Source organism: Patella vulgata, chromosome 6 (genome assembly GCF_932274485.2).
Source record: "Patella vulgata chromosome 6, xgPatVulg1.2, whole genome shotgun sequence".
In the NCBI taxonomy this organism is placed as follows: domain Eukaryota; kingdom Metazoa; phylum Mollusca; class Gastropoda; family Patellidae; genus Patella; species Patella vulgata.
This window is the reverse complement of record NC_065884.2, coordinates 62,541,591-62,569,104: the sequence shown is the minus strand read 5'-3', so window position 1 is coordinate 62,569,104 and position 27,514 is coordinate 62,541,591. Positions and strand designations below refer to the sequence as shown.

The 27,514-nt window shown below is 36.9% G+C and overlaps 2 protein-coding genes across 2 annotated transcripts; one reads left to right on the top strand and one right to left on the bottom strand.

The window, feature by feature from the left end:
- The first annotated feature begins 2,781 nt into the window (after positions 1-2,781).
- On the top strand, positions 2,782-21,108 carry LOC126825624 (uncharacterized). Its single transcript, XM_050555329.2, has 16 exons — positions 2,782-2,820; positions 3,006-3,123; positions 3,353-3,549; positions 3,806-3,887; positions 4,858-4,982; positions 6,195-6,380; positions 6,898-7,022; positions 7,775-11,254; positions 12,064-12,276; positions 12,908-13,042; positions 13,791-13,922; positions 15,369-15,700; positions 16,455-16,649; positions 17,102-17,149; positions 17,582-17,698; positions 18,100-21,108. The coding sequence occupies exons 1-16, from the start codon at positions 2,796-2,798 to the stop codon at positions 18,176-18,178; spliced, it is 5,589 nt and encodes a 1,862-aa protein (XP_050411286.1). The 5' UTR covers positions 2,782-2,795; the 3' UTR covers positions 18,179-21,108.
- Positions 21,109-22,219: 1,111 nt separating this feature from the next.
- Positions 22,220-27,376, bottom strand: LOC126825648 (transmembrane protein 101). Its single transcript, XM_050555395.2, has 3 exons — positions 27,215-27,376; positions 25,704-25,884; positions 22,220-24,469 (listed from the first exon to the last, which is right to left on the bottom strand). Exons 1-3 carry the CDS (start codon positions 27,337-27,339, stop codon positions 23,999-24,001), a joined length of 777 nt encoding a protein of 258 aa, XP_050411352.1. The 5' UTR covers positions 27,340-27,376; the 3' UTR covers positions 22,220-23,998.
- Between the last annotated feature and the right edge of the window lie 138 nt (positions 27,377-27,514).

Genomic DNA, 27,514 nt, shown 5'->3' with positions numbered 1-27,514 from the left:
ACACAATAACAACACCATATTGATAATTGCACAGAGAAATGTCCTAGGAACATTTTTAAAAAAGTTCCAGGCTTCTACCTTTGATACTTTCAGAGAACGATTTTTTTTAAGCAGTAAAAATGATTTTTTTTGTTTCCATGGTAACCAGTAAAGCAGATTCCCCCCAAACTGCCGATTAGCCTATTTTGTCGATGTGAACAATTCCTGAAAATTTCAAGTTGATAGCATTATTAGAAGCCAGTTATTTAAAAATTCATATTTGTCGAGCAGTGCCTCCCCTTAGGAGAATTAATGAGGTAAAATTGAACCATATGTAACTCCTGAAATGACCTGAAATGGACATTGTCTGAGTGAAGAAACTGGACTTTCAATAGACTAAACAAGATATTTCTACCTGCATAATTATATTTCTATAATATTGTTTATTTTTACAGAATTACGAGATAAACGTTTTTTTACTCCAATTCACTTGGCTTCTAATTCTGGTAACCATGGTGTGGTCACGACCCTAATAGAGGGAGGATCAGAGGTCAACAGTAGAGGATTTATGGGATTGACCCCTTTACATATAACAGTAAGTATTTTGTTAACTTTTTTAGTGATTTGATTCAAATCTGCAAAGAATGATTTAGAAGAAATGAAATGGGGTTGAATGTGCTACTTTTTCAGAACTTTCCAGGCTATAGAAGATAGGCAGACACAAGGCATTGTGCTATGAGGCAAATGCTGGTGTTTGGACAAAATTATCACACTTGTGAACATAGATCAATATATTCTACTAGCGGTTGACCCGACATAGGACTGGTATAGCTACAAATCGGAAATAGCATAACTCTGAAACCGGAAGTGGGAGGCCATTGCCACCAGGCCTACGTTACTCCCGAGCTACCCCTATACACCAAAAGTTCAGTGCCGGGAGAGCCCTAGTGTAGCCACCAAATCTGAACAGATAGACAAACAAATGACAGTCACAAATATTAGTATAGATAATTTTCTTTAAATCACATAATTTCACAGATAAAAATTTAGTTCTAAAACTAGGTGTGCCACTCCTCGGTCCGAGCTACCCCATACACCAAATTTCAGCCCCAGGACAGCCCTAGTGTAGCCACCAAATCTGATCAGATAGACAAAAAAATGACAGTCACAAATATTAGTATAGATAATTTTCTTTAAATCACATAATTTCACAGATAAAAATATAGTTCTAAAACTAGGGTGTGCCACAAGGACTATGTTACTGCCCGGCCCAAGCTACCCCTATACACCAAAATTCAGTTCCGGGATAGCCCTAGTGTAGCCACCAAATCTGAACAGATAGACAAACCAAAGACAGTCACAAATATTAGTATAGATAATTCTGTTAAAATAACATAATTTCACAGATAAAAATTTAGTTCTAAAACTAGGGTGTGCCACCAGGACTAAGTTACTTCCTGGTCCGAGCTACCCCTATACACCAAAATTCAGTACCGGGACAGCCCTAGTGTAGCCACCAAATCTGAACAGATAGACAAACCAACGACGGTCACAAATATTAGCATAGATAATTCAGTTAAAATAACATTATTTCACAGATAAAAATTTAGTTCTGAAACTAAGATATGCTTCTCTTGAATTAAGTTAGTAAAAGTTGTCCTGTGCATGTTTTTTCTTCCACAGTCCCAGAAAGATCACCAGAGAGCAGCTGTAGTTTTACTAGAGAATGGTGCTGATGTGACATTAGTTGATGACCAGGGTAACTCGGCTGTTGATCTCGCCAAGAGCAAAAAAATGCGAACAACATTAAAAGAAGCATGGTCAGAAGCGACACAAAAAAAATCATCTCCGAATCTGGCTCCTATTAAAGCTCCCAGTAGAGAAGAGAAGAAAGCTCCCATCCAGAAGAAGAAAGGAGAAGTTATATTTGATGTAAGTATTTTGAAGCCCATCTGAACATTTGTTTTGAAAAAGTGATAAAGTTAAAGCAGTTTGAGGGGTAGGTTTGTTGAGGGATTGGGTTCTTTTTGTCCCATTCGATTGACTAGACAGAACTTCACTTGTCAACCCCACAGCTCCTGACTTGTCCTGTGAACCAATAATTTTGTTTATCAAATAGTAAAGATACATTATGTCCAAAAGTCATTTCTAAGCTCATTAACCCTTAACCGGTCATTGTCTTACTATAATCACCACAACGTTATACAGCTAAGTGTTATTTAGTTTCGTATTTAACTGATATGACATGGATGCGTGTCAGACAGGAACTTGTCTTGTCAAGGGCATTGAGAAAAAAAAACATGTCTTTGTTCAACATTTTTTGACAAAAAACGTAATTGAATGATGTCAGGAAGGTTAAAGACTCTCAAGGTCGTTTAAAATGCTTATGAATGATTCCAACTCGGATTATATCGATGACACTGATTGGTGTAAACAATCTGTCACTTATAATTATCCGGCATTAGTCGATTGAAATAGGCATACAAAATATTTCACTTTAGCCTTTATTTAGCCCGACCACTTGACGTCATGAAGTCAAAATGACGTCGACCGGTTAAGCTTTAATAAAGTTTCAGGTCACACTAGTACAGATGTTAGGCACAACACCTGGTTCGAACATGAGAACTCGTGATTAATGAGTGAGTTGGCATCTTGTTCTACGAGCCAGCTTCCACAGGTGGCCATTTTAGACTGATGACAGCCCTGTAACCACAAATGTAACCGAACATTTGATGAATACGTTTACTTTTTAAGATTCTTTTTTATTGAGTCAGAGTTTTATGTTGTTGATTTAATTTTTTCAGGGTTTGGTAGTCATGACAACACCTGCTCAAACATCTAGTAAGTGACAAAATTACTGTGTGTGATCTTTTGCAATTCACCATATTGAATCAATTCTTCACAGTACTATTTTGTTCTTTTATCTTATGGAAATATGACCAATAACATTGTTATAGACCAGTAATGTTGAATATGTATTTTTTAATAAAATGGAGATTTGTAATAATTTATATTTTTTTTTATAGGACCAGTGATGTCAAGATCAGGAACAACTCTCAGTAATGCTGATAAAGCTCGGAAAGCTGAGGAACAGATGATGCTAGATATTGATCATGGAACTTTTACTCACATGCCCAACGTCAAGTAAGTAATACACACATGGTCACACTATATCCACGTACCACACTAGGTCCATATACCACACTAGGTCCATGTGCTACTTTTTCATGCCACACTAGATCCACATACCACACTAGATTCACATACCCACATACTACGAGATCTGCATACCACACTAGTCTACATACCACACAAGATCCACACGCAACTCTGTTTAAATTGTGGCTTAATATTAAATGTTATATTTTAACAGAGAAGGGATGAAACGGTTGAATGCATTAAGGGGAGGCTGCAAATCCAAATCCTTACCAAAAGTATCGAAAAGCTGTGTGTCGCCGTCCGAGAGTTTATCACCAGAACTTTCAGAAGGTCGACGAACCAGACAGGGAGGAGAAAATGTGCGACGATCTTTAGAAGATGGGAGAAATATCACTACACCACGGAAATCAGGTGAGTTCTAGTTTGTCAGATATTCTCGACATGTCCCATCCTTAAAAAGGGGTGGATGATCAAGTGATCATAAGGTCTGTTATTGAGTCAAGTTTTTTGTAGTCAGGTATTTGTTTTTTATATACAATATTTTATTCTCAGAACAGGATTAAGGAACCGGCTATACTGTTATACCTCTCTCTTAGTCGGGGACCAACTGATAATTTCGATAAAAATTACTGAATTATATATTGTATTGTTTATCTGTGTATTTTAGTAGCATATACACCAGCAAGTAGAAGTAGAACAGGAACGACATCATCAATAGAAGACCTAGATCTCTGTATACAAAATAACAGGTAAATAAAATCAACCTTATCTCACTCTAGGACCAGTAGCAACTTGACCGTTGAGCTATCCCAACCACTGACAACCATAAAACTAGTATGACCGTCCACATCATAGATCGGGGGTGCGGGGGGGGGGGGGCTGAATGGTTAACACATGCGTTTTGGATCAGAAGGTCATTGAGGCAAGTGACATGGTTCCAATTCCCCGCTCATGACAATGGAGTTGGGTCGCCTGTCCAACTTTGTGGTTTTGGTCGAGTCCTCTGGTTTCCTCCCACTGCTAAAGACCCTTGTGAGCAAGCAAATTATTGAAATAAAATTGAACCATGTGTTAGTCCCGAATTTAGCTAGTTTGTGTCAAGTGGATGTTAAACCTCATCTCTCTCTCTCCACAGTGAATAAGGTGCTAGCTCAATAGCCACAATATGTAAAATATTGTTTGGCCTTTGAATGTCCCTTGAGGGATTGACCAATCCCTTGCAAACTACAATATTTTAAAAGAAGTTGAAACACTTAAACAAATATCAATCTAAAAATAGTTCAGTTCCATTCAGTATTTACAAAGATGCAGTGCTTTGAAAATTTGTCAACATTCAGGCGATATAAATAGGATTTAGTATAAAACGAGTGACCCATATCTAACATTGAAAGTTTTGAGTTTATTTTTTGTAATTAAAGATACATTATGGGTGATGAGATAAAGAGCTGGCAGTTCTCACTATTATAGTTAAAAACTAGAGAATGTAAAGGGAATTTGCTGAAAATTTCAGTCACATTGATCCACTCTGAACCGATATTTTAGCAATTGAATTTCCGGTCTAGCCACGATCATCATTACTAAAGTCGGTACGATAAAAAAAACATAGTCTTGATTATCCATTTCATGATTAAATTATGAATGGAAGTCGAAAGTGGATTAAGCTGTGGAAAATTTGACATTTTCAGAGACTTTTATGATATTTTAATTTATTTATTACAGATTATCTCCTGCTTCAACTTTTGAAAGAAGTAAATCACATCACAGAAGCGATTCCGATCCATTTTCATCTCCGAGTCTGTCAGAATTAACTGTATCTTATGATAATATTATCTCCCTTAGAAGAGGTCAGTATGTTTTATCATCATGTTGGTGTTCATGGATAGTTGAGCAATTGGGGCATTGTACTCTCTAGAGTAGCCCAGGTTCAAGTCTTTTTGTCGGTTAGAAGAACTTTGGTCGTAATCAAGCATGGTTCCCACATGCCAAGTGTAACACCTGGGGCCTGTTTCACTAAATTTTAACTAAGATAAAATCCAAATTTTAGTAATTTTATTGGATAATATTAAATTGATTTTAGTGCTTAGCCAATCAAAATTGAAGTATCAACTAAAATTTGAATTTTATCTTTAGTTAAGATTTCGAGAAACAGTACGTAAAAGAACCTTTGACAGAATTCAAGAAGAGTAAGGTGGAAACGCCACTGTCTGAGCGAAATTCTCCTCCCTTGCATTTGAGTGGACGTTAAACCCCATTTCTCTCTCTCTCCTCCCTTGCATTTTCATCCTAATTTTGCATATTACCAGTTGAGATTATGATTGGGTTTACCAAGTTTGTCTTGCCAGGTTAAAAGTGTCAAAAGAAAATTATGTTTTATTGAAACTGTGTATTTGTATGACCACAATTCCTCCTTTGGCTAAAATTCATCCCCTAATTCCTCTCCTGGCTAAAATTCCTCCCAAATTCCTCTCCTGGCTAAAAATCAGTAAAGGGATTTCAAAATTTTTCTTGTTGGACATTGTTACCAAAAATAAAGGGACATCACTCTTATCGTTATTTAAGCAGGCAGTTTTTAGACCACACACAAAAATCACATGCCAACAAAATATTAAAATTCGTACGTAATAAAAAAATAGGTGCACTTCGTTATTTTTCATATTTAATTTCCGTACGGTATTCAAATTTGTATCAGTAATAATACTACAAAATTAAGTGATGTTGTAATACGATAGAATGAAAGTGTACCGACTATACTGCCGATCGGTACAGTTTCAAATTCCTCCAAAATTACCATATTTTTCGGGTCATAAGTTTTAGCCTAAAATTCCTCCCAAATTCCTCTCCTGGCTAAAATTCCTCCCAAATTCCTTCCCAGGTTAATTCCTCCTTTGGCTAAAATTTCTCCCACATTCCTTTTTTGGGTAACATTTCATCCCATTTCCTCCCCTGACTAAAATTCCTCACCTTAGATTTGAAATTCTTCCCTCAGAGCCAAAAGCTTGCTGTTTGATAATCACTGAACTAAAAACATGCATGTTGTATTATTTTTATTTTTCAAGGACGAATTGAGTCTGATTCTACTACACAATTTAATGAAGAAACAGATGATGATGTTTTTAGTGGAGCACAGTCACGTGTGCTTCGTACACCTCTAGACCGCGAAATAACTGTTCTAAATATTCCAACCACAATCCCAGAATCCCTTAGTCCTCGAACTTGCCAAAAAGCAACAGTCAGCTATCTTGGTAAGCTTTAATACATGCAAAAGTCAAATTTATATTGAGTTCATCAGGATTTTCCATCATGGTTACTCCTTATCAGTGTGTTCGCCTTATTTTATATACTGTAGCCTTTCTGATTAGTGGGAGTTTGGTGTTCTAGTGGTTTAATGCATGAGTGTGAAATCACAAGGTCTATCATTAAGTCAAGAGGCGTGGTTTTGATTCCCTGCTTGAATATGACAAAGAGTAGGGTGGTCTGACTAACCTTGTGGGTTTTCTCTGGGTCCTCCGGTTTTCTCCTTAAAATAAAATTGAACCATATGTTAGCTCTCTCTCTCTCTCTCACTCTCTCTCTCTCTCTCAGTAGCATTATGTGTTCCAGATAGTAGTCATACCTTGCCTTATGTATGTCACAACTATGGGACAAAAAATGGTTCCTATACCGAATATAGTGAGAAAGAAATAGACATATCAAGTATTTTAAATCATAAAACAAAATTGAAATTTACACTTTTGATTTTGTTATTTGTATATTTCGTAGATACCAGCAGACACCAGACAACAGGTAGACAACAGATGTCAACACCAATTTGTATATCTCAGAGATCGTACAGTTTTCTTGATGCTAAACTGGTTGATGTGGAAGCAGGTGGAAACGGTTCAAAGGTATGTGTGATCATTGATATGACAATACTGGGTATTACCTCTCTATTAGAAGTATGGTTAATGTGATTTATTTTCTCTGGATTTTGTGGGTCAGTAAGGCCCTAACTCATTTACAAGGGGATCCCGGGTTTGGTCCCAGTGCTCCTTGGGATTTCCCAGCTTTAGTTTCCCCATATTATTATTAGTGTCGCATCATGAAAGCTGTGGCAAGGAACACCCTCTAATCATTTGCATGGTCCCTAAAGCATATTGGTGTGTGCATAAAAGAATCCTTGATAGTTGGGGTTTGATGAAGAGTAATGGAAAGGCTGCTGTCCAGGGAAAATGTCCTTAATAGAAAATTGCATGACATATTCCATTCTTTATTAATTAAGTAGAACTTTCCGATGGATTTTCTTTGAATTTGAGATTTTCTTCCACACATATAGATCCTATCATGTGTAATACGGATATACCATGTGCTGATCCCATACCTGCTTTGACTGGTTGTGAGAACATTCTACACTCATTATGGACATTCTGTGATGACTGGTTAATGGAAATTCCATGATGACTGGTTAATGGGCATGCCATTACAGTTGGTTAATGGACATTATATGACAGCTGGTTAATGAAAATGCCATTACAGTTTGTTAATGGACAAACCAATACAGTTGGTTGATGGACATTATATGACAGCTGGTTAATGAACAGCTGTTAAGAGATTACAGAGCAAGTACTGAATTTTGTAGAAATCATATTTATACTTCCAGGATTCATCACCAAGGTCAGATGAAGAAGATGTACCATTGAGTCGGGCCGGATCGCTCAGATTAATAATGGCTGCAGAATTACTACGCAATCGTTCTTTACTTAAAGAAGAATTTGTTCTGGAGGAAAGTCGCACAAGAGATCCGATGATGCAGTCATCGGGAAGCGATCCATTATCCAGTGGCAGCAGTTTAGCATCATCTCCACGAGATACAGGTATTAAGACTGGACTATCTGTTTCAAGCAAGCTTCCTGGAATAGACGTTCGCACCAACGGCATAAGTAGTGGAGGAAAACCTGTCAAGCGTAGTCAGAGTTTCACGCAAGGACTAAGAGCAGCCAATCAGAATAAAGAAATTTTTAGTGTACAGCGTCTTTCAATGAGGAGAGTAAAGGGTCAAATGCCAAAAAGGGACAATGTGAACAATTCTGTGGGTAATTCCAGTAGTGTTGCTGAATGTGAAAGAAGTGTTGATACAAATGTTGCGCATAAACTTGAATCACAAACTTCGAATGTTATAAATGAACGAAACAATGATTTAAAAAACATAGATGAAAACGACAATAAAAAAAATGATATATGTGATGTGAATAAGAATAGTAATAAAAAGTGTGAAATGAGTAACAAAAATAGCAGTGCCATGAATTTGAAAGGAGCGCAAACAAATGTCTCCAAAAAACAGGTAACAAAGCCCCAGGTGAAAACTGTGGACAGTGATGCTGAAAAATCTTCAAAAGCAAACAAAAACTGTGTCAGTGATGCCAAAAAGACAAAAAAATTTCAAAGCGGAGCAAAAGATCTTACTGTGAAAAATAAAACTGATGAAAACAGCAACTCAGATAAAAATTTAACTGATAATCCAAAATCAAAACCACAATCAAAAGATTTCAAAGTTTCTTTTAAGACTCAGATTGTTTCACCTGAATCGTGCACCACTCCGAGTGTGACGTCTGCTAAAACAAGAAGCATGTCTGCTGTTTCATCAAAATCTGTTAATTCAACCATTAGTGCTGCATCATGTAAAACAAATGTGTCATCTGTTGTCGGTAATGTTGGGGAGGCGGTAGTAAGAAATCGTAATGTGTCTGCTGTGAGTTCTAAGTCTGTAAATTCTTCAAATTCTGACCAAAGTTTCAAAAATGGTGATAAAGCTAAAACAGCTGTTGATGTAGAGAAAAATAAAGCTTCGGAAACCCAAAATGATAATAGCCATCAAAATGAAAATGTAGTAGAGAGCAGTAATCGCGATAAATCCAACTCAAGTTCTTTCAAACCAGTTTCAGTAGTTGCAAAATCAGTTAAAGACAGTCAACTCCAAACCCTTAAAAACCAAAACACTAACTCAAACCCATCTGTTAAAACTGACTGTCCGAAGCCAACTAGTGTTCAACAATCATCAAAACCCAGTGTTTCTTGTCCAACTAAAAACAAAATTCCTGCTAAGAAAGTCTCATCTTTGTTAAAAGTTATGGGTATAAAGACTGCTTCAAATGTTAAAGAATCTTCAGATTTCCAACAAACTTCTAAAGTACAAATAAATCAGGGTAAAAGTAGAAATCCTCAAATGATATCTCAGAGCTTGACCAGCATTCAAACTCCTAAAACTCCCAGAAAAGATGCAGTTATTACTGTGCCATCAGCAGCTACTACTGCTGCTTCTGGGAGTTCAGCTGCCGTCTCAAGGAAGTCTTCTGCAGCTTCAGGGAGTTCCTCTGCTGCTTCAGGGAACTCCTCAAAAGCAGGATGTTCACAGAAGTATAGAATAAACTCTGCAGGATCCCAGTCGAGTGTACCACCGCCTAAACGATCTGCATCACCTGCAAAAATGATTTCTGTTCAGAAATCACATTTGATGCCAAAGACTAGTGCTAGTACGAACAATAAAAACTCTGCTCGATCTTGTACCATCAGTGGAATTCAAGTGACCTTATCTGAATCCAGTACTCCAACTCCAGATAAAAGTGTAAAAATAAAAACAGAATTAAGGAAATCTTCTTCCAGCTCAAGCATTAATGCCCATGAAGAATCTTCCGGTTTAAAAACCTCCAAATCTGAATCTCATATACCCAAATCTTCCCACAAGAAGAAGCATTTAGAACCCAAAGAACCTCTTGTTCGTATATCTGTTCCCGGTGAAGAGCCAAAAGTGAATTTATCGCAACAGAATCTGAACGATTTTCTCGCAGAAATGCACACACCTGTGATCGTTAATCCATTTGAAAATTTTGTTGCTCATAACAACGAGGATGCAGAAAATCTGAATCGTGTTTCTGAAAAGAAACCTGACTATTCAATCGCAAAATCTAAAAAGGATGCCACAGTAAAAAATAAGACCCAAACCAAAGCAAAACCTATAAAGAGTGCAAGAAAACCCAGGGCACCGTCGTCAGCTTCTAGTCGACAGACTTCTGCTGGCAAGAAAAAAGGTGGGAAATGTAAAACTTCAAATAACACTGATCAAGTTCGTCCTAAAAGTGGCCGAGTTCCAAAGAGAGTCAAGTCGGCGAAGCGCAGCAAAAAGGGTACAAGTTTAGCTGACCATGCTGCTAAACATGATGTAGCATTGATTTCTGGGATTGGTTGGCAGTTAGCCACTGGTTGCATTGACAACTCTGATGTTAAAGTGGCTACTTTCATTGGTTCCGATTCGGATGTGTCAGACATTTACGATGATCCTGATATCAATACAGAACGTGATCTGTTACCGTCTCCATGTCCTTCACCTTTAACACCTGTCATTCTCCCCAGATACTGTGAGGTCAAATATGAAGATGAATCACCTGAAGTAAAATTTCCACCAATCTTTTCGGACAGCAACCATGACGATTTCAATTCAGATGGATATAATGAAATAACAGCGTCCCTTCACAGAGAAATACTGAGGAACAAAATGACTCCAATTCCAGAATCTCCTGGGAATTCGTTAGGTTCCTTGGTAACAAAACCCAAAGCAAACTTTTATGAAGCTATAACTGAAGATATTAGCCCAGGAAACCAAGCAAATAGGGATGTTAGATCAAAAAACTGTATAAACTCTGCACAACAAGGTGAAGGTCATTTAGAGGGTAATCAATATGAATCTCAGTCAAAATTTAAGGAGTATACAACAAATGATCGCAACAGCAGATCTGGTTGTGTTTCACCAGAATCAGATGAAAATGAAGAAAATATTAACGAGGTTATTGACGAAATATTAAACCTGACCTCATCATCCTTGAACTCTACACTGAAATCCAACAAGTCGATTAGATCTACCAACAGCACTTTAACAGATGTTGATGCACGAATATTGCGCGAACTTCGGAAACCTGTTGCTGGTTTTCATGCTAAATGTGCTGAAAGTGATGATGATGATGGTTCAGATGAATCTATCATCGAGGTAACCCCACCAAAGATCAAGGTCACTTCTCAAGCAGATGATGAAGGTTCAAAGTTTAATGATGAAGTTAATGTGCGAGCAGAAGCCAAAGAGTTAGCAAAGGTGAGTATCACATGAAGTGGATTTGGTTTTCGTGAAAAGTGTAATCAATTAAGTCATTAGCATTAGCTTCCTATAAATTCCCAAAGCTGCAGGAAACTACTGCTCCCTATATATTCCCAGAACAGCCAGAAACTAGAGCAGGACCATAACTAGCTCAGAGCAACGAGGGGGCCGGGAAGTGTTCTCAGGGGTGCTGTAAAATTGACGAACAATATATATCTATTGGCAACAATTTTTTCACAAGGGTGTCGAAACTTTTTGCAGGGGGGGTGGGGGTGGGGGGTTTCCTGGGCCCCCTCCCTAGCCTGAACTATATCCTCAAAATGGCCCCAAACTGTTTTTCCCAATAAATTCTCAAAACCACATGAGCTACAGATCCCTGTAAAGCATCCAGTTGGCCCAAAACTACTGCTCCCTATAAGTATAAAGCCGCAAAACTGCTGGAAACTACTGCTCCCTATAAAGCCCCCAAACTGCCGGAAACTAATTCTCCCCATAAAGACCCAAAACTTCCAGAAACTACTTATCCCTATAAAGCCTACAAACCAGTGATGGGATTTCAAATTTTTTCTTGTCAGACATTTTACCGAAAAGAAACCCCCCAAACGGCCTGAAGTTATAAAGCTCCAAAATACCGGGGTTATTATGCCCGAGAGGGAGCAGTACTTTCAGACCGTAAAGGTTAGTCACTATATGCACAGTGATTTAATTCATTGGCAAAAGTAATGCTGTTGTCAAGGTGAGATGCATTTAAGTGTTTTGATTTTAGATTTGTTTTTAATTTATTAAAGTTTTCCTTTGCTTTTCAGGTTGTTCGAACATTTGGTAATCTTGAACTGCATGCTGGTGGATCTTTTAGATCAACTAGTAAACGGTCTGGGCGACGAGACTATCCCTCCATACAACCAGACTCAAGCCTTCGGAAGCCTCCTTCCGGTCGCGCTTTATCTCCAGGGATCAGAGGTCACGGTCGTTTCCAAGAACTCAAACCAGTCAGTCCAAGAATGAAAGAATTAAGAATGGTAGGCATACATAGTTTGGTATTTAGACATAGATCTTTCATTTTTCAGAAAGACCTTCCTCTTGTAAATATGCTAAGCTTCACCCACATTTTCTGGAATTGAATGACAACAATTATTTAAGCAAGTTATTGAGCCTTCATAATAAGCATACTTGTTTTAAGTGCCCGGACGTTTATTAACTCCAATATGATACTAACTTTTTCGAGAGCCATGGTGGCTCAGTGAGAGAGACATTGGCTCAATAACCTGGAGGTCCTATGTTCGCTCCTTGGGTTGGTCAAGAATGTTTATCTGGATTTTCTAGCATTGACTCCCCCTTGTCAGTGGTGCAGGGCCGAGGGCCATGTATAACAGCCCATACTTATTATCATATTATCGTAGGATGCCAGTCAAATAAGGCCATATAACACAGCCCATACTTATTTCTAGAAGGGAAAAGGCTGTAGCGCCGCTGTAAAAGCAAAATTTAAAAACATTAATGAATGTCAGTCTCAAAGTATTGTTTTTACAAGACTCTAAAGCCCATTTCAGTCCACTAGGCCTACAACTTTTTAATTGTTTTCCTTCAATTCTAGAACACTTGATACCACCTCTCTGGTACTTTTGTAATTAAAATAAAATTTATCTACAGGATCCAAGACGATCGTCGGAAAAGAAATCGCCAGAAGATGCAGTTTTAGAACAGTTACATGAAGTAGTTGATGCGGAAATGCTCGTCCAGTCTCTTGTTCATGTTATTAAAGAAGATGCGAACAATTCTAATCAGGTAGGACTTTTCTAAAATAGACATGAATTAAAGAGAAACGGAATGAAATGAGGTTTAACGTCCTACCGGTCTTCTCCGACTGGGCTAATGAAAGCAGACAGACAGCATGTCGTGTGCTATGTACAAAATTTTGCACGGACAGCGGCAGTACAGCCTTCTCTTATATCAAATTCCAACTGCCAATGGATATTTTACATGCACGCTAATCTGTGCACGGGACCTCGGTTTTTCATCCCGTCCAGACAACTAGACAGCTGTCCTTGTTAAGCCCTCCATCTTGCACCACTGACAAGGGGAAACCACGCTGGAAAATATTGATGAACTTTCTCGACCAGTGCAGGGATTAAACGCGTGACCTCCAGGCTAGCGAGCCAGCGTCTTACCCACTTAGCCACCGTGGCTCCCTGAATTAAACAGAAAAACCTGACCGAAACATATTTTAAAATAAAATATCTATTTATCCCTTATTCCAATTTCCTAACTCATTTGGTTTCGATAACCCGGTTGTACATGACAAGGAGTAGGATCGCCTGTCCAACCTCATGAGTTTTCTCTGGGTCCTCTGGTTACGTCCCACTGCTAAAGACCCCAACGCGCATGTGAATTATTGAAATAAAAATTAACCATATGTTAGTCCCAAAATAACCTTGTTTGTGTCGTGTGGACGTTAAACCCTTCAAATAACACAGTATGGTATATGCCTGTCTAAATTATCCTGGTTGCTGTATGAAATTTGTTATTTTTTTAGATCAGCCATTTATCCCAGAGAAGAGGAAGTGGTGCCAGTTCAGCTTGTACAAGTGACAGTTTAACCTCGACTATAGATGAGACTATCCAGTGGAAAAAAGGCAATGTTTTAGGAAAAGGAGCATTTGGAGTGGTAAGATTTACATATTATGTAATTGTCCCCACCTTGTGGAGAAACTATATGGCACTATTAAAATGGATTCATCCATCTGTCTATTACATGCTTCGAAACACCATAACTCTACTTCTCATTGGGGTAAAATATTCATACTTGGTATAGATATTTCTCAGGTGAATATATTGACTGGGTTTAAGCAATTTGTATGTTGATGCTTTGGAACATGATAACTCTGATTCTATTTGAGTGGCAGTTATAAAACTTGATGTATAGTTTTATTACATCAAAACCTTGAGTAAGTTAGATAATGAGTATTTTCAATCTTAAAATTGTACACGGCACAGAATCGGCCATCTCTAATAGAAGGCTTGATCTCGCTATAACTCTGTACATCTTATCAAGGCCTTCGCGTAATACCCTGCATATTTTGGCACTAATTTCGATTGGGTATTCACCCAGCTTGTGAGCTGATCAGATTCCTTGATCATCCCGAATACTAAGTCTCGCACTTTCCAGCTAAAATGTCTACTTGTGATAATCAAGTTGCAATGTTCAAGGTTCGTTCAATGTCAAGGTTTACGTGGAGGTCGCTATGTTTGATTGGAGCGTGTTTGAGTCACAACCTCTGATTGGACGCCACTGTTCACATGTCTGCAATAAAAGAAGATATCATAGCTATAAGTTTGGGAATTGTACAGCAATCTAGCAACGTCTAGATGTTGTAAAAAATCACAGTCGTTGCTTCAGGAACATGGGAGTCGAATAGCTTCCTAACCTAAAATGAGTGCTCACATTATTTCATACATCTTTTTAAGTTCAGGTTGGCCGTAACAATCTGGAGGTTAGGATACCTTGTACATGTTGGTATCAACGTAAAAGAACCCCTTGCAAAGTTTTCTCCTGCACATACTCCTCGCAGTGTTTCGTTTGATTAGAGCTAATCCCACTACTCACTGCTGTAAAGAAGGCAAATTCTTGTTCTAAATTATGACTGGTCAATAGTCCGATTAACAACCAATAGCTAACTGCGTAACAATACCAAACAGAGCTCCAAATTGGACCAAATATGTTTACATAATGTTACTTAATGACTCACGATTTTATTATGCCCAATTAACCAGTGCATAGCAGAATAATTGTGTGAAAAACGAGGCTATCAGCACGGATATAATGTAAACAATACTGTTTTGAGTCGAACAATACTTTCACTGTTTTTAATACCTTAAATCACTGTCCAAAGTTTTAGGGAAGGCCCCTGATTAAAAGAAGGGCTGTCATGTTACTGTGCTTGGGGATAGATTTGATTGAACGGGAAGAATAGCAATGGCCGGAGAGGGATTTCTCGGGCCATTGCTTCAGGAATATGCCTCATGCACTGCATGGTATATTCTGTCTTCATTAGCCTGTTGGTTGCAGAAAAGTAGAATGTTTCGATACAATTTCATTTCCTTTTTATTTTAGGTGTTTTGTGGTTTAACAAATGAAGGGGAGTTGATCGCTGTTAAACAAATTGAACTCAATTCCATGGATCATGAAAAAGCTCAGAGGGAGTACGAGAAAGTCCAGGAGGAAGTTGAACTCTTAAAGAATCTCAAACATCAGAACATCGTTGGATATCTTGGCACGAGTTTTGAAGATAGCATCGTCAGTATATTCATGCAGTTTGTCCCTGGTGGATCGCTGGCTAATGTTCTTGGTCGGTTTGGAGCGTTGGAGGAGTCAGTGTTTCGTCGATACACCAAACAGATTCTAGAAGGTGTTGAATATCTCCATAACAACGAGGTTATTCATAGGTAGGTTTTTGATGAGTGTACCAAGTTCTCTGCCCACGGAATAGATTGTGGGTTTAGTGGTACATTTCGGTGAAGGAAACTGTAATGATATAGAATTACAATGTGAAGATAAACAGCTAACTGCGTAATTAAAATGAGAATATCCCCTAAATGACCAAGTTTGTGTTTAGTCTATGTTAAACCAATGACGTGTAAAGGGTAGATACCTGATGCCAACAGTGCGAGAAATGTAACAAAGTTAACAGATAATTTAAATTTTAATTTTTTTTATTTCACTCTTTGATTGGATATATCCCAGGGGCCATCACCCTCTCTACCCCTACTCTCTGCTCACCACTGCGTTAAACTCTATTTCTGACTATATTTAGGGGATCACGGTGGCTAAGTGGGAAAGACGCTGGCTCGCTAGCCTGGAGGTCAGTTGTTCGATCCCTGCATTGGCCGAGAAAGTTCATCCAGATTTTCCGGCGTGGTTGCCCCTTGTCAGTGTTGCAGGACGGAGGGCCTGACAACGTCAGCTGTCTAGTCGTTCGGATGGGACGAAAAATCCAGGCACCGTGTACACATTGGCGTGCACGTAAAGTTGGAATTCGATATAAGAGTAGGCCGTAGTGCCGCTGTCTGGGCAAAATTTCCCTCATAGCACATTGTATGGTGTATGCCCATCTTCATTAGCCCAGTTCGGAGCAGAACAGTAGAACGTTATTTCATTTCATTTCTGACTATATTTTATAATAGTTGTTTTGTCTTACAGAGATATAAAGGGAGGTAATGTGATGCTGATGCCAAATGGTATAATTAAACTCATTGATTTTGGATGTGCCAAACGTCTGTGCTTTAACCTAAGTATGAGCCAATCACAGATTCTCAAATCCATGAAAGGAACTCCATATTGGATGGCACCTGAAGTTGTCAGTGAAACTGGTCATGGGAAAAAATCTGACATTTGGTGAGTACCTTGAGTTGTAGAGCAACAGTTGTTCTTCTATTTCTTTATTTTGTTGAGCAACAGTTGTTTGCTTTACTAGAGTTGTATAGGAAAAAAATGTTGTTCTGCTTTTACTTGAGTTGTAGAGCATCAAATGTTTTGCTTTGTAGAGCAACGATTGTTCTGATTTTACTTGTTATGCAAAATTTGATTGATGTTTTGTTGCTATGATAAATTTGATTACCTGTTGCTATGAAAAATCTGACTGATTCTCTGTTGCAATGATAAATTTGATTGTGTGTTGCTATGATAAATTAGATTCTCTTTTGCCATGATAAATTTGATTCTCTGTTGCTATGGCACATTTGATTGATTGCCTGTTGCTATGTTAAATTTGATTGATTGTTGCTGTGTTAAATTTGATTGATTGTTGCTATGGTAAATTTGATGATGTATTATTGTTATTTTAACAGGAGTATTGGTTGTACTGTATTTGAGATGGCCACCAGAAAACCTCCATGGTAATATTATTTTCTTACTAATAATAGCCTACTTTATGTATGAATCATTGAATTTAATTATCTCAACAGGTCTGTCAAAATGGCTGCCCTAACTAAATCTACCACCATAATTGTTTTCATTCGGGTAGTTTGCATAGGAACTGAAATTAACTTTTCTGTGAAGGGTTCCACATTTAGCGTAACTGGCATGGTTCCGAGGCAGGTTATTGTAGACTAATGTAAACAGGTTATTTTCTTGAAATTTATCGCGACCTGGTACGGGGATCATGATAGCTGAAATCTGCTGAAACATATTTGCTGTGTCTAATTACACTATTTCATTTGACAGAGCTGTTACAAGACAGAATTCAATGTGACTCAGTTTCTAGTCCGTGAATTTTCAAAGGTTTAAATTTATTTGTAAATGACTTAATTGTAGTTTAATCGTTTCAGGTCTAATATGAACCCTATGGCTGCCATTTTTGCAATTGGTTCTAATCGACCAGTGCCTGAATTAGCAGAAACATTTTCTCTTCTAGCCAGAAAGTTTGTTAGTGATTGTCTAACTCGGTAAGTTTGAAATAAAATGAAAAATGTTTTAATTTTCTATGTTTCTACACCAACCATGCTAATGAAAACTGTATAAGACATGCAGTTTGCTGCTATGTAATGGAGATTTTGCTCGGACATGGGTGTTTCTGCCTACCCTTCATCAAATACTAACTGTCAAGATTTATTTTACATGGCTAGACCTTGGCTTTTAATTCCATCAGAAGGACTATACACTTTTTCCATGCTATGTCCACCATCGTGCACCACTGACATGAGAAAATCAGACTGAAATATCCTGAGAAACTTTTTGGGCCAACTACACCGGGATCAAACCCCTGGGACCTCTTGATTATAGTGAGCCAGCGCAACTCTGGCTCCTTGTTAACTTTATGTAAAATATTTTTATTTTTTTATTTTAGTGATCAAAATGATCGACCATCAGCGACTGAATTATTGTCTCATCCGTTTATCATAAAGAAACCACCTTCCAGAAAATAACAAGTCAACTACCTCCACTGATGAAATCATTCTGAATTGCCATTAAATGAACAACCTCGCATGCTGAAAAATGTTTGATGTTCCTTGGACCTTCTCACACCCGAGATATGAGAATAGCTTTCTGTATCAAAAAATCATTTACTAGTTCATGTGGAGCCACAACTGTGTAAGGTAAAGGGTGGTCTAAGGTGCCCTCATCAATTTAAGTATATTATATTGTGAATTAAAATCATCTCAATATATAGAACAGCTGGTGGATTACATAAAAAGTACAACAAAAGTCTTGGTTATTCTGGTGCATTTTTTATTTGTTTGTGATGTGCCAAAATTTGAATTGTGATACTGAAATGCTGCTTGTAGGGAATATAATTCTTGGAACATGTCAACATGTATTATTTATTTTTAAACGTGGATAAAAATCCTATTATCGTGTAGGTTTGGAATAGAAGTATAAATTATCTACTGGTGATTCTGTGCAGTTACATGACAGAGGTCGATGTTAGCCATGTTTGAAAATGTTTTTTGAAAAATATGCTAGTTTAAATTGACCAGTGAATCCAGAGACATTTCGGTCATTTTTTATCTCAAGTGGTCATGACCGGCATATATAACCAAGCTAGAACCCATCCTGTCGAAGCTAATTAGAAATTAATGAACACCAGAGAAAATATATGAATATCAGTGGATACATCAAGTTTCTGGGTTGGTCGCTACTAAAGTGAGCTATTTATGCGTTTTCAAGAGAGTGATGTTTTAGAGAATGTGCAAGTTGAAAACTAAATAGAAGTATTTATGAATATTTTAAAAGTGTATGTGTGTTGTGTTTTATATCTTAGGAAATAATAAGTGTACCAAAGTTGAAACATATCAATTTGATATTTTATTTACTGCGTGCCTGGAAATAGGGATTTAACGAACTAGCATTTAACAATTTGAGCTTTGTGCGGGACGTATTGATAAAAGACAAATCTGTGCTGGACAAAATGACAGATACCCAAGGGATTATGACTGACAAAGTCTAAATTTTTTCCAGACAATGTCCAGGACAGGTACCTGGTTTCCAGGCTCATTATTTTATTTATTACAAAATTGTTGTACAAATTAGTATAGTGGATAGATAGCGTGCAGTTTTCCAGTGAAAACGATTTGAAAAGGGTGTTATATATATATATATAATCTGTGATATAAGCTCATATACATAACGACCTATGTGTGGAATTATTTTTTTTACTGCTGATGTGTGACCTTATTTACTGCTGTATGGATGCGGTTTACGTGATGCAAAAAAACCTAGAAGGCAATTACATTCAACATTTGTTTTAAAAGAATCACTGCTGATAAATTGTAACAGATTTATAATTATATTGTTTTTGATTATTTTAATTTTACCCTTTAGCACTTGGTACATGTAAATAAAGACTAACTCAGGTCCTTGAAAATAAATCAGAGAAAAGTTGTTAGGTTTTTTTTTCATGCCAGCTTCAGATCATAAGGTCTGTGTCATTGATACCAGTTTTATGGTTTTAATCTCATGCTTGTACATGATATGACACAATACAACATGACTGCTAGGTCGTTAATCGTTCACATCTATGCAAATGATTCAGTAAATTTGAAGCACTAAAAGGTAGAAGGAGTCTTAGGCAGGCCAAATGCTAAAGGGTTGAGTTATTTTTTGTGATTAATTTGATCATGTGTATATCTTGTTTATGATACAAATACGTTTTTTTTTTTGTTTTTTTTTTAATCATAACCATATCTGGGATTCCCTATTGGTGTTTTTATACACTTATTAGTTTTTTTTAAAATTGTTGTACTAACCTGTAAATATGTATAAATATATTTATAATTCCCCTATTAACTCAACGTCTTTCCCTATTAACTCAACGTCTTTCCCTATTAGCTCAACCCCTTTCCCTATTAACTTAACCTCTTTCCCTGTTAACTCAAACCCTTCCCCTATTAACTCAACCCCTATCCCTATTTTGTATAATGAGTGACAAAAGATTATTACAAAATATCTAGCTGTGGTAAGACTTTTTGTAAATAAATATTTTGATTGTAATATAATAATCCAGCAAATGGCATTAAAATATTCTGTGATGGAAATAATCAAATAAACAATCAGGGACAAATCCAGAACTTTCAGCAGGGTTGGGGAGGGGGGAGCAAAAATTTAAGATCTTTATATTTAAATGTAGCAGTGACAATTTGTAAGTGGCAAAGGTGTGAAAAGCACACAACTGGGGCCTGAGGGTATAACTAACCCGAGAAAATTTTGAAAAATGGAAGGCTGTGGATATTATATCTGTCTGTTTCGAACCCTGTTGACCACCACATCAAATCTGTAAATCAGAGTGTCAGAACTTCTAACTTAAAAGATAAATATGAAACAGTGTTGATAAAGATTATAGAAAAACTATGTTTTGTACAAAGTCCAAACTTTAATATAAATAAAAGAAAAACCTAAATCGTGGTGCAAAATTAATCTGTTATTTATTTTCAGGTATTAAAGGGCATCTAACGGAAACATATTTTCATAAACATAGCTATTTACGGTATTATCGTATATCTGTTTTAATCTGTTGTATATAACCAGAAAGTATTGAATACATCATCTAATACATATGTAAAGAGCTATTTTCTAAAACGCCATATCCATTTCAGGTTTTCGTAAAAAGACCATTAAGTTTTCATTCAATAAAACAAGAGCTAAATAAAATTTAATTTTTACCTTCTAAACTCATAGGCCACATTGGTTTGAACATGTTCTGTGGGAATGCTTATCAACTTTGTTTCTTGGGTTTTGTTTTTTTGAGGGGCGGGTAACTTAAAATACAAAAGGTCCTTGTTTGCTCCTCTTTAAGGCTTTTTTTTTAAGTTTTAACCAAAAAAAACAAACTAAAAGTTACTTTTTTTTTGGCCTAAATTGTACCTTAAATATCCGAGACAGGTACAAGAAGAAATATAAAAAAATGAGTTATAAAAGGCTAAGGCCTGAATGGTGGTTATTAGGTTTTGGAAAAGAGTTGTTTATAAATGAAGAAACCTGTATTGTTATCATATAGTTTTATTAACTTCATAATAAAATCATCTTTTACATTTTATATTGATTAATTTTTTTTTGGTATCTTTTCTGCAACCCCTGGGCTATAGATAACATGGAACCTAGTTTTTCATGCCATCCAAATGACTGGGAACTTCTCCATGCCCAGGCGGGGTTGGATGGCCGAATGGTTAGCACGTGCGCGCTGTTTCATAAGGTTTGTCATTGAGTCAACTGGCATGGTTTTGATTCCCCGGTTGTAGGTGACAAGGAGTAGGATAGTGACAAGGAGCAGGATCGCCTGTCCAACTTGGTGGTTTTTCTCCGGTTTCCTCCCACTGCTAAAGACCCCTATGCGCAAGCGAATTATTGAAATAAAATTGAACCATGTGTTAGTCCCGAAATTACCTAATTTGTGTGAAGTGGACGTTGGCACCATCATTTCTCTCTCCATGCCAGATCCTCCTACATGCACCACTGACAAGAGGGAAATCGGGCTGGAAATAAAATGGGGTAAAACCTTCTTCTGTGGCTCAGTGCGTAAGATGTAGTTTTGCTAAACTGGAGGTCCTGTGTTTGATACCGACCCAGGTGTTGGCTGAGAAAGTTCATCAGGATTTTCCTGCATGGTTTCCCCCGGTCATTTGTGTAGGTTGGATCATAGGATGAAAAATCAAGACCCCTTGTAGTGATTGGCATGCACATAAAAGAACTCTTGACAATTAGAATTTGAAATAAGAGAAGTCTGTAGCGCCACTGTCAGGGTAAAATTTCCATCACTGCAAAATGAATGACATATACCTGTCGATGCAGAAAAGTAGGATGTTAAACCCCATTTCATTTCTGTGGTTAAATGTGCATTTCCACATACATGCCAATATGTGGTCCTCAATTTTTTGCACTGCCCTAATGACTAGACATACTTTCCTTGCTATTCTGGTAGGCACCATCCCTGAAAGTCATCTCTGCTGTGATTATAAAGAGAATACACCATATAAGGCAAGAAAGGTTTTTAATCATTTAAAGTGTTTAAATAAATCAACAATAAATCGCAAGTACATGTAGTCTCGGTCATTCCGAACCAGATAGTCTGCTTCAACTACAACAAATATTAGTCTGGACAAAATAGTAGCCATTGTTTCTATGGTAACTGGAGCTCCTGGCTGTTTCCATATACAGTTCCACACAATGACATACATGTACACAAGATCCTCAAAATGACCATTGATACTTGATACAAATTTAGTGCTATTTTGACCAGACAAGATCAACTTTCAACAGGCTTCACATTCATACATAATTAATGAAAGAAAAAAAAATATCCATAAAAACAAGGGCAATAACTCTGTATAAAATTACAGGGATACACTGATTGTGGGTAGAATGTAACAAAAAAGGGATGAAATTATGCCAATGAGAGAAAAAGAATATAAATAAAACTGATGTGGAAAATTTTGAAGATATATTTTCCTTTACATATATAGGAGACTATAAACTGTATAATTAATATCCGATGTTTAAGTTGATCTTTCTTGGTTGTTCTAGGCTATACAAAAAAACTCAGTTTCTCAAGACAATCCTTAACAAAAATCTGATGCGAGAGGGAGGTTTAAATTTTTGCTCCTGAGCTAAATGACTTCTCATAGACATAGTTCAAGGCAGTACATTATTTCATCATGTTGTTTATAAGATTGTATAATTATCCAGTAATATTTATGATTGTCAGTTATATTTATAAGGGTTGTTAACTGGCCAATTGAGACTACAACACATTTCTGGAGTTACTTCCTGTACGTGCGGTAATTAAGTAACACATGATTGAATACATGACATAAATATTATAAGTGGCACTGTTTTTACAATAATGACATTTATCCCAGTACAATTAAACAATAAATATGCCACATCAGCATTAAATGTACAGAATGAATTTACATATTGGTATTAAATACACTTGAAGGAAATTTAAGAAAACAAAAGTAACAGATATATCATGAAAATATAACAAGAAAAAACATCATTGAATTAATTAATCATAATATTGAACAAGGTGGGGAGGTAAAAGAAAATAAATATAAATATAAAAACAAGGAAAGGTATTTTTCTTGGTTAATGTAAAACATGAAATTATCGTCTGCCATATTATTGGAGGGGTATCATATCCTCAATTTATTGTTTAATTTGGTTATAACCCAATTTTTAATGTATTGGAATATATTCGCTTGTGTATAGGGGTCTTTAGCAGTGTGAGGTAATCGGAGGACCTGAAGAAACCCCACAAGGTTAGACAGAGGACCCTACTCTTTGTCACTTACAATCAGGGAATCGCAACCACGCCACTTGACAGTGATTAATGAGCTAACAATTCTCGTTACCATTATTTGGGGAATAAAAACTGGAATTTAACATCCACTTGACACAAATCAGGTAATTTCTGAGAGAGAGAAAGAGAGAGAGGTGTGTCTAACTTCCTCAACACAAACTAGGTCATTTCAGGACTAACATGGTTCAATTTTATTTCAATAATTTGCTTGGACGTAGAGGTCTTCAGCAGTGGGGGAGAAATCAGAGGACCTGGAGAAAACCCATGGGGTTGGACAGGTGGTACTAGTACGACTGGAAAATCGAAACCACGGCAGTCGACTAAACCATTCCAATTGACTCAATGACAGACCTTATGTTCTAAAGCTCACCTAATAGCTTAAAAATTTCATGTTTCACTTCATATGAAGTTAAAAGTGCAAATGTCAACAAAAAAAACCCCAAAATGGACATTACTCGACTTTAATTCTATTTTCTAGTCGAATGGAAAAATAAACAAAACCTACGACAGCGCAAATATTATCCAATGTCATTCGTATCTGATTCCAATAATGGACGCCACGATTTGTCCAGTAAAATAAATCTCCGTCCACTACCAATGTCATAAAAATAACAACAAAACTTGAAAATAAACAAACATCTCGAACAAAATGTCCGGAAATAAAACTCAACGCACATCCAGCCAACGCTACAGTTGCAAAATATCTACTCCAATCTTCACCAGGAACATGGTCCATGAATGCCCTTCTATAGTCTGGACTATTATTCAGCGTATACATGTACGCAAAGAAATATATTCCTAAAAGTATCTCCCCTATTCTCTGCAACTGGTTCCTGCTTGCCACAGATTTCTGGTTGTCAAGGAAACTAGCAAACATGATATATATTCCAGCACAACCGACATGTCTTGTAGCAATGTGAATCTGTAACAGAAATAGAAGAATTAATTTCAATATCTCAATCCGATATGACAATAGGTGGGACATGTTTTTAGATGGAGTAAACAAATCAAAGTGATCAAGGGCCATAACTATGGCAGTAAATATCAGAAATCGTTGACAATCAGTAGGATTCTTCGTTTTGTGATCTTAAACACTGTGCATAAATTTAAAATCAATCGGATATTAACTTTAGCCTCTTCAGAGTCCACAACTAATTTCTAACAACGGACATATTATTGTGGATGTATAAAAATGCCCCCAGTTTACGTAATGTACTGTCTCACATTGATTTTTGATTGTTGAAATTTCATTTTCTTTTTAATCCAGTTTGGGGGATCGTGTGGGCGACTGATCAGACATACATGTATGCGCTTTGGATCATAAGTTTTGTCATTTTGAGTACAGTGGTGTGGTTTTGATCCCCCAAAACTCTCATCATCGTACTCAGTACCTATTGAAATTCTACATCATGTTTGAATATACAGATCACAATTCTATGGAATACAATTACTGCTTTTTACTGAGCGACGTTTCGACTAGGCTTCTCTAGTCATTATCAAGCTATGATAAAAAATGAAACGTATCTGATCAATGAGTTTGACTGCCACATCTCCATACTAAATGCCATTGAAACAGTTTATCAGACATCAGTATGGAGATGTGGCAGTCAAACTCATTGATCAGATACGTTTCATTTTTTATCATAGCTTGATAATGACTAGAGAAGCCTCGTCGAAACGTCGCTCAGCAAAAAGCAGTAATTGTATTCCATAGAATTGTGATCTGTATACTCTAGTTCAATTACTAAATGCCATTGAAACAGTTTATCATGTTTGAACATTGTACCTCAATTTGAAGTAAACTATTGTGTTCAAAGACGTGTGACAGACATACAAACCCATTTCAATGGTGCCCTGCTTTCTCTCAAAGAGGGATAGAGAAATGGGGGTTTAACGTCCACTTGATACAATGGGGTCATTTCATAACTAATGGTTCAATTTTATTTCAATAATTCTCTTGTGCATAGGAGACTCTAGCTGTTGGACAGACGACCTTACTGAATGTACAAGCAGCGAATCGGACGGAACCACACCACTTGACTCAATGACAGACATTGTAATATAACGTGCACACAGCATACTTAAACCTTTTGTTTCCTCAACCCCCCACTTTCTCTGAAAGACGGAGAACAAGTATAATGCCAATAGTTACAAACCCTGTGCCATTCTCCATAGTTGAGTTTAGCATTGGAATAGAAAGTGTATGCAAAGTAAAGCAGTTGGCCTGCGTAAATGAGAACAGCTTTGTTAGCCTGTAGTCGAATGGACATCAACACACCACAAACAACACATATACCCAGATTTATGTAGATTATGTGAGGATTTATTGGTGGAAAGCTGAAAATAAAATAAAAAATATAAAAATATAATATCTTAGATAAAGAAAACATTCAAAATTTTATAAAAGATAGGTTGCCAGGCAACAAAACATACGCCCACAGCAGCTTAATTGTCCGAGCAGTTGACCAGACATACAGATTGGATGATAACGTCATTTGATCGGTGTTTACAAGGTTCAACATAGTAAAACAAGGGAAATAACTCTGGAAGTTATTTATTATTAACAGACAATTCACTAATCTAAATAATGTATGAATCTATTAATACAGATCGGATGATAACTCGGCATATAAAAAGGATCCAGAATGCATTAAGTTGGTGTGGCCATCCTCTATAATTAAAACTTCCTTGTTAGATGGAGTCATCCAATATCAATGTCCAATCAAAATTCTACCTCTTTGCACACATAAGATATGCAAGTGTGACATGATGAAATGAAATGAAATGGGGTTTAACGTCCTACTCTTCGCCTGCACCTAACCTGGGCTAATTGAAGACGGGCATACGCCATACAGTGTGCTATGAGGGAAATTTTGCCCGGGCAGCGGCGCTACGGCCTACTCTTATATCGAATTCCAACTGCCAAGGGATCTTTTACGTGCATGCCAAAGTGTACACGGGTCCTCGGTTTTTGTCCCATCCGAACGACTAGGCAGCTGTTTTTGTCAGGCCCTCTGTTCTGCATCACTGACAAGGGGAAACCACGGTGACATGATGAAGTGTAACACTACAGATAATAGAACATCGGCATAATGATTGGAAATTTATTATGAACATGAAATAGAAATAAGTCGGAAGGAACTCTATTCCAGTCCAAGTCTGTTTAGTTAAATCTATCAGAAAAATTGTTGATTAATTTACTATGTCAATTATGTAGAGATCAGCAGCTTATATAGTATCAATAACATGTGGGGTTCAGTGTATCTAAATAAATGTTAGTCTTTTATATGTATAGAATCTAAATTTGTTAAAAGTTATGGAGGACTTTGTCAGGAAGTAAGGATGGACAGTTTTTTGGTTCAGATTATTGAATGGTGAAAATCGTTATAATATTGGGGATGTATTAAATTCACGCAAGCATATTCTTCTGATGAAATTGTACTACTAGTACTATAATGCATGTCATTTTTGTCGATTTCAAACCCCAGATCGAAGAATATTCCTCAGGACCTTGTTCAATTGTTGATTTGCCTGAGCCAAGGATAGGGCTCTGGCTGGCCTGAGACTCTCCTACTCATCTGTTGATGGATATTTTTATTTGGCCTCTGGGCATATTAAAAGAAATGGTATAGGCCGTGTTCGAACAATTCACAGGCTATATATATACCTCTCTTTCGGAGATCTTTCGGCCAGTAGCATAAGTAACGTCAGTGCATTAATGAATGGAAACTTAGCGAGCAAAAACTCAGAAAGAGTTTTGATCCAGCGAATCTTTTTACTGGCGATCGCCATTTTGTAAAGTCAAAATCTAACGTGGAAAATATTGCGAAACGTGCAATAAATTGTATAATGTGAGATCAAATTTCAATAAGAAAAAATAATTTGACAGTCTTTAATTATTATAGGACGTGGTCCTGTAAACAAAACTGAATTTTTGAAGTAGTTATCCCATTGTTTAAAATATTTT

Excerpts from the sequence above, each read along its gene's own strand:
- LOC126825648 (XM_050555395.2), bottom strand. The coding sequence starts at position 27,339 with ATGGCGATCGCCAGTAAAAAGATTCGCTGGATCAAAACTCTTTCTGAG. Across the intron at positions 25,885-27,214 it reads GAAAGATCTCCGAAAGAGAG|CTTTCCACCAATAAATCCTC; the intron begins GTATATATATAG and ends TTTTATTTTCAG. Across the intron at positions 24,470-25,703 it reads ACTATGGAGAATGGCACAGG|ATTCACATTGCTACAAGACA; the intron begins GTTTGTAACTAT and ends TTTCTGTTACAG.
- LOC126825624 (XM_050555329.2), top strand. The coding sequence starts at position 2,796 with ATGACAACACCTGCTCAAACATCTA. Across the intron at positions 13,923-15,368 it reads GAAAAGGAGCATTTGGAGTG|GTGTTTTGTGGTTTAACAAA; the intron begins GTAAGATTTACA and ends TTTTTATTTTAG. Across the intron at positions 16,650-17,101 it reads GGGAAAAAATCTGACATTTG|GAGTATTGGTTGTACTGTAT; the intron begins GTGAGTACCTTG and ends TTATTTTAACAG.